The sequence below is a fragment of the Primulina eburnea genome, chromosome 13 (assembly GCF_022965805.1).
Source record: "Primulina eburnea isolate SZY01 chromosome 13, ASM2296580v1, whole genome shotgun sequence".
Classification (NCBI taxonomy): Eukaryota; Viridiplantae; Streptophyta; class Magnoliopsida; order Lamiales; family Gesneriaceae; genus Primulina; species Primulina eburnea.
In genome coordinates, this window is record NC_133113.1 from 24590030 (window position 1) to 24598048 (window position 8019).

General features: G+C 32.3%; 1 protein-coding gene across 1 annotated transcript; it reads left to right on the plus strand.

Moving 5' to 3' along the window:
* Positions 1–4388: 4388 nt before the first annotated feature.
* On the plus strand, positions 4389–5120 carry LOC140810387 (uncharacterized). The gene has a single exon (XM_073168253.1). The coding sequence runs from the start codon at positions 4389–4391 to the stop codon at positions 5118–5120; it is 732 nt and encodes a 243-aa protein (XP_073024354.1).
* The last annotated feature ends 2899 nt before the right edge of the window (positions 5121–8019 follow it).

Genomic DNA, 8019 nt, shown 5'->3' on the forward strand with positions numbered 1-8019 from the left:
TTTCATTAAAAAAAAAAAAAACAAATTCGCAACTGAACTTTTTGAAGTACTTTGCTTTACTTTTGAAATACCTAATTTTACTTTTAAAATACTTGATTTGATAAACAAAATTTTCAGAATGAATATTAAAATACTGGATATTCGAATATGCCTTTCACTTTTAAATATCCTCACATTTTCATCCAAGATGCATTTGGATGACATGTTCATTTCATTTAAATATTTTTTAAAAAAAATTGAGAACTAAGCATTGAACTTTTTAAAGTACTTAATTTTATTTGTGAAATACCTCATTTAAATGTTAAAATACTTGATTTGGTACATACAATACTCAGAATGAGTATTAAAATACTGGATATTCTAATAGATAATCTAACTTCACCAAATGCTCGCATTTGCATCTAAGATTCATTTGGGTGACATGCTCATTTCATTTAAATATTTTTTTTTTTAATTTTAAACAAAATATCCACAACTAAGAATTGAACTTTTTGAAGTACTTAGTTTTATTTGTGTCATATCTAATTTCAAATTTTAAATACTTGATTTGGTAAATAAAATACTCAGAATGAGTATTAAAATACTGGATATTCTAGTAGGCAATGTAAGTTCACAATGTGCCCCATTATCATCTAAAATGCATTTGGATGACGTTTACATTTTATTTAATTTTTTTAAAAAAAAATTAGAAAAAACAAATTCGCAACTGAACTTTTTAAAGTACTTTGTTTTACTTTCGAAATACCTAATTTTGCTTTTAAAATACTTGATTTGGTAAACGAAATATTTAGAATGGATATGAAAATACTGGATATTCGAATATGCCTTTCATTTTTAAATATCGTCACAGTTCCATCCAAGATGCATTTGGGTGACATGTTCATTTCATTTAAATATTTTTTAAAAAATAATCGAGAACTAAGCAATGAACTTTTTAAAGTACTTAGTTTTATTTGTGAAATACCTAATTTCAAATTTTAAATACTTGATTTTGTAATAAAATAATCAGAATGAGTATTAAAATACTAGATATTCTAGTAGGCAATGTAAGTTCACCAAGTCCTCGTATTTCCATCTAAGATGCATTTGGATGACATGTTCATTTCATTTAAATTTTTTTTAAAAAAAATTTGAGAACTAAGTATTGAACTTTTTAAAGTACTTAGTTTTATTTGTGAAATACCTAATTTCAAATTTTAAATACTTTATTTGGTACATAATATACTTAGAATATGTATTAAAATACTGGATATTTGTAATGCCCAAGATTTTACTTTGTTAATCCGAGATGATTAATTGATGAATTGACAAGATTAGGAAGGACCGCGTCGAGATAAGAATTGAGAAGACATGAATTATGTACGAGGGCAGAACACCTCGCGCATATGCACGAGACAGGCAAAGGACTTCGCTCATATGCGCGAAGACAGGGCGCGCATATGCGCAAGTACTTGAAGTGTGATGCGTAGAGACCAGTAGGTCTCGCGCATATGCGCCGAGGGAGGTCGCGCATATCCGCAAGACGTGCAATACAAGGTTTGAGCCACATTGTAACGTCCCGAAAATTTAAAGGTCCACGCGAAACACATGCATGCAATTATTAAATTCTTTTGTATTTTAATTAATTATTTTAATTGCATGAATTAATTATGTTTGGCGTACTTGCATATTTAAAATATATTTTTCTACATGATTGCATAAAAAATTGTATTTTTAGGAATATTCAAGTGACGATCGAGGAACAGGGACCGAGGGCTGTGAAATAGAAAATATTTTTAACTGTTTAAAATATGGTCGATGCTTTTTAGTATTTTTGAAAATAAAGGGTTTTGAGGTGATTTTATACGTCGAGACGTAAATTTTATCGGTGTTGGTTTTTCAACTAAAATACAAGCTTTTTGGCAACTCGGCTAATAAATTCATATATTTAATTAAGGAAAAACTTTGTTAATATTTTATTTAAATCTTAATTAGACTAATGAGCCTAATTTAAATGGCTTGTTAGGCCTAAGGCCTACTTAGCAAACAAATTAGTGTTTAATGTATTAATTAAATTGAAAACCCTATTCTAGAAACAAAATCAATCGGCCACCTAGTTTTAAAAATTGAAAACTCTCCCCACCCCTCTCTCAAACCTCACGGCACACACACTCACAATTTGGCAAGGATTTTCGAAGGGTGCAAGCAAGAACAAGCCAAGGTTCGAGTCTCGTTCTTCGTCGTCAACGGATATTCGAACGTATTTAACGCAAAGGCACGCCATACATCTCCTTTTCTCATCCATCATGTCATATTATAGTTTTAAAAATGGTGTGCATGAAAATCATGAAAGTTGTTTTGTTATTTTCGGGTTACTGCACATGCACGTATCTAATCCATGAATTTTGATCCAAAATCTTGTGCTATTCATGTTAAAAGGCTGCCATGATGTTAGGTATTGTTCAAGTAAAGTTTTACATGATCTAAGAGTCCTAGGGATGTAAGAAAATTGTGACCCGTAACCGTAAAATAAACGTGTTGAAAATTTGTACACGCCAGCCACAAAACAACGCTGCTATACTTCTGCTTTGAAAATTTTAAGAAGCTTGAAGTTTGGATATGAACTTTAAGAAAGTTTATGTACCTGAAAATTTCTTCAAAAAATTTCTTCACGTTACACTTCGGAGTTCTCGGATGAGATCTTGAAAATAGTATGAAGTTCTGAAATTTTTTTTATGAGAGCAAAATACGAAGCATGCAATTGATATGCAGAAGATAATACCGACTTCAATAATGAATCTGAATGCAAATAACGTGCATGTGTGTGGAGAAGAATAAGCATGCATTCAATGGCTACAGACTATTATCACAAAGTATGAGACCCACAGACAATTATCACAAAGAATGAGACCCACAAAATTTAAAACACTTAAATACGTTCAATTTTTCCTCATGTATCGGTGTCTCATTTATTATTATTATTTATATGTATGAGTGTCGGTGTGACCCACACCATTTGATTATGCAAGTGTTGGTTTGCTTGCAGTGTCGTTTATTATTATTATTATTTTTTTAATAATAATAAATATATAAATAAATAATTAATGTGTAATTAAGTTATATGTATAATTCGGTATACATATAGCATTTGATCAAATAATTTCTACACATTAATATAATTCTAATTTCGATGTAATTTCTAATACATGTTTAGAAATTATTTTTGCATGTCAGATATAATGTCAAATATTATGGATAAGTGTTTGATGTGTACATGCAAATTTAATATTATGTTTGCATTTATTCTTGAAATTTAAAATGCAAATTGTATTGTAAAATATTTTGGTAAATCAATATTCACATTATGTTCATATTAAATTATATTGAGTTGTTTATAATTTTAAATGAACATATCAAGTGAGATGTGAATATAATATTTAAATTAGAATATTTCAGATATTCACAAATGAACAAATAATCCTCACTTTATCACTACTCTGAAAAAAGAGAAAAACTGATGAGGAGCCCACATTTTATGTAAATGTGATCTTCACTTTATCACTACTCTGATTGAAGAGAAAAACTGTTGGGGAATGTAATTGTTCATATTAAGTAAAAATGTGAATATAAAGTTATTTAATATGAAAAATTTTGGCTTATAAAGATTCACATAAATGTGGATAATTAAGTTGAATAATAATTATAAGGTGACGTAAGAAAACATGATCTGATAGAGTTCTTCATAGATCGGTTTAAACTGCCTTGACTAGCCACTGGTCTCCCTGAAGAACGTTGCTCTGACTAGGAGTTGGGTATTTAAAGGGCTTTAACACTACCTATCTTTCCTGGGAGCACTCTTGGAAAATTTTGATTGCGAAATAATTATTATATAAAGCAGTAAGTAAAGCCAAAATTTTGTCTGGTGAACTGTATAATTTTAAATAATTGAGGAATAGCCACATCATCCTTAATTATGAAAAATTATGCATTAAGTGGATTTGGATCACATAATGGACATCAATTGTAACTAATTATATAAACATAATAAAATTTACCCCACAGGGATTTTTATTATATTTATATAACTAATTAGGTTTAAATATCAAATTATATTTTTCTTGATTTACCCACAGGAGTTAAGGAAAATACATTTTGATAGTTTTATCATAAAGTTACAGAAAAATCTTATTGAATTAAAATTTTAGCCCACAGGTAAATTTTATGTCACTAGATTTTTAAAACATGAATTACATTGGTAAAACATGATATTGTCTCAAAATTTTAAGCATATGATATTTTGTGCAGTTATGCAACCTGCGACTTTTTCTGATATGAAATGTGACATTCCCGATCTAAAGGGCGATAATTATAAAATTTGGAAAGAAAGAATTCTTCTTCAATTAGGGTGGATGGATATTGATTATGCTATACGGAAAGACGAACCATCTGCTATTACTGAAAACAGCATTCCGGATGATGTTGATCTTTATGAAAAATGGGAGCGATCTAATCGACTCTGCGTAATGTTCATAAAGACCAAAATCTCTGCTGGTATGCGTGGTTCTGTCGATCAGCATAATAATGTCAGAGAGTTACTGAAGGCTATTGATGAACAGTTTCAGTCTTCAGATAAGGCACTTGCAAGCACCCTAATTATGGAATTCTCTTCATTAAGGCTCACCAGTGTGAGAGGTGTGCGAGAGCACATAATAAAAATGCGGGATATAGCGGCTCGATTAAAGACACTTGAAGTGGAAATGTCTGAGACTTTTCTTATGCACTACATTTTATGCACTCTTCCACAGCAATATGGACCCTTCAAAATTTCTTACAACACACATAAGGATAAATGGTCAATCAATGAATTAATGACCATGTGTGTTCAAGAGGAAGGAAGGTTGTTAATGGAAACGAGTGAAAATGTTTTTATGACTACACAAGGAAAGTATAAAAAGAAAGCCAAAGTCAAGGGAAAAGGGAAAGGAATAATTCCACCCCAACCTGACATCAAGAAAGAATCCAAGTGTTTCTTCTGTAAAAAGACGGGACACATTAAGAAGGATTGCAATAAATTTAAGGACTGGCTTGAAAAGAAAGCTATTCCTACTTCATTTGTCTGTTATGAATCTAATAATGGTTAATATGATTTATAACACATGGTGGATTGATTATGGTTCTACAATCCATGTTACAAATACCTTGCAGGGTATGCAAAACCTAAGAAAGCCAATAGAAAATGAGCGAAGCATCTATTCAGGAAACAAGATGTCTTCGCATGTGGAGGCTATTGGGACTTGCTACCTAGTGTTGAATAGTGGTTATATTTTAAAATTGAAAAGACCTTTTATGTTCCTAGTTTTTCTAGGAATTTAATTTCAGTTTCAAAACTTGTACCCATTGGTTATTCATTTCAGTTTTTGGATAAATCAATAAATTTGTTTTATAAATCAAATCTTATTGGAAATAGGTACAATGGTTGATGGTCTTTTCTCTATTTCTTTACAAAATAATAATACCACTATGCATATTCAAGGAGGTATTAAAAGATGTGTTATAAATGAAGATTCCTCTATATTGTGGCACAGGAGATTGGGACACATCTCCATAGAGAGAATTAAAAGATTAGTAAATGATGGAGTACTTAGTACTTTAGATTTTACTGATTTTGAGACTTGTGTGGACTGCATTAAGGGAAAGCAGACCAATAAGTCTAAAAAGGGTGCCAAGAGGAGTACGGAAATATTAGAAATCATACATTCAGATATATGTTGTCCAGATATGGACATGCAAAGTCCGAAATACTTCATTTCTTTCATTGATGATTACTCACGATACATGTATATCTACATGCTTCATAACAAAAACGAAGCACTAGAAGCCTTTAAGGTTTTTAAGGCTGAAGTGGAGAAGCAATGTGGAAAACATATTAAAATCGTGAGAACTGATAGAGGTAGGAGAATATTATGGTAGATACACTGAGAATGGACAAGCACCTGGTCCGTTTGCGAAGTTTCTCCAAGAACATGGGATTGTTGCCCAATATACTATGCATGGTTCTCCAGACCAAAATGGTGTAGCTGAGAGGAGAAACCGAACATTATTGGACATGGTGAGGAGCATGTTAAGTAGCTCAAAACTTCCTAAATCCTTGTGGACTGAAGCTCTTAAGACAGCTGTGTATATATTAAACCGAGTTCCAACTAAGGCTGTCCCAAAGACGCCATTTGAGTTATTTAAAGGTTGGAAACCGAGTTTGCAACATATACGCGTTTGGGGTTGTCCTTCTGAAATAAGAGTTTATAACCCACATGAAAAGAAACTGGACCCAAGAACTATAAGTGGATATTTCATTGGGTATGTCGAAAAATCCAAAGGGTACAGATTCTATTGTCCATCTCACAACACTAGAATTGTGGAATCAAGAAATGTAAAATTTATTGAGAATGATTTGATTAGTGGGAGTGATCATGACATAATTTTTTAGAATGATCACATTAATGCACAACCCTCTTATTCAAATGACAGATTGGTCGTTATTCACACCCCTCAAGACCAAATGGGTGTTAGACAACCTAGTTATTGAAGTTCCACAAATTGCTGATGAAAATTCAGTAGATCAAGTTGTTAATGAAGAACAACAAGAAATTGTTGATCAACCAAACAACCTAAGGAGATCTACTAGAATTAGAAGATCAGCTATATCTAGTGATTATGTTGTGTATTTACAAGAATCGGATTTTAACATTGGAGTCGAAAATGATCCTGAAACGTTTTTACAAGCCATGAGTTGTAATGAGTCAAAACTTGGTTTAATGCTATGAAAGAAGAGATGAATTCTATGGTAGTTAATGGAGTCTGGGATCTTGTTCAGTTGCCTGATGGTGTAAAAGCCATTGGATGTAAATGGGTCTTCAAAACAAAGAAAGACTCATTAGGCAACATTGAAAGGTATAAAGCAAGACTCGTAGCTAAAAGATTCACTCAGCAGGAAAGAATCGACTACAAGGAGACTTTTTCTCCTGTATCTAAGAAAGATTCTCTTCGTATCATTCTAGCATTAGTTGCACATTTTGACTTAGATTTACAACAAATGGATGTGAAAACGGTTTTTCTCAATGGAGAACTAGAAGAAGAGGTTTATATGAAACAACCTGAAGGATTCTTCTCTAGTAATGGTGAACAATTGGTTTGTAAGCTTAAAAAATCTATATATGGATTGAAACAAGCTTCCCGTCAATGGTATTTAAAATTTCATGATGTTATCTCTTCATTCGGATTCGTTGAGAACCCCATGGATCAATGTATATACCAGAAGGTCAGTGGGAGCAAGATTTGTTTCCTTATTCTATATGTGGATGATATATTACTTGCAACCAATGATAAGGGTTTGTTATATGAGGTGAAACAATTCCTCTCTAAAAACTTTGATATGAAAGATATGGGTGAGGCATCTTATGTCATTGGCATTAAGATACATAGAGACAGAATTCGAGGTATTATAGGTCTGTCTCAAGAAACCTATATAAACAAAGTTTTAGAGAGATATCTGATGAAAGATTGTTCTCCAAGTATAGCTCCCGTCGTGAAAGGCGAAAAATTCAATTTGAGCCAATGCCCAAAGAATAATCTAGAGCGGGAACAAATGAAAAACATTCCTTATGCTTCTGCTGTCGGAAGCTTGATGTATGCTCAGGTTTGCACTAGACCTGACATTGCATTTATTGTTGGATGTGGGAAGATATCAGAGTAATCCAGATTTAGACCATTGGAAAGCTGCAAAGAAAGTCATGAGGTACCTTCAAGGGACCAAAGATTGTATGCTTATGTTCAGACGAACTGAGAATTTGGAAGTAATTGGCTACTCTGATTCAGACTACGCTGGCTGCATTGACTCAAGAAAATCCACTTCAGGATATATTTTCATGCTAGCTGGTGGAGCTGTATCTTGGAGAAGTGCAAAGCAGACATTGACTGCTACTTCCACTATGGAAGCTGAGTTCGTAGCTTGTTTTGAGGCAACCTCACATGGTGTATGGTTGA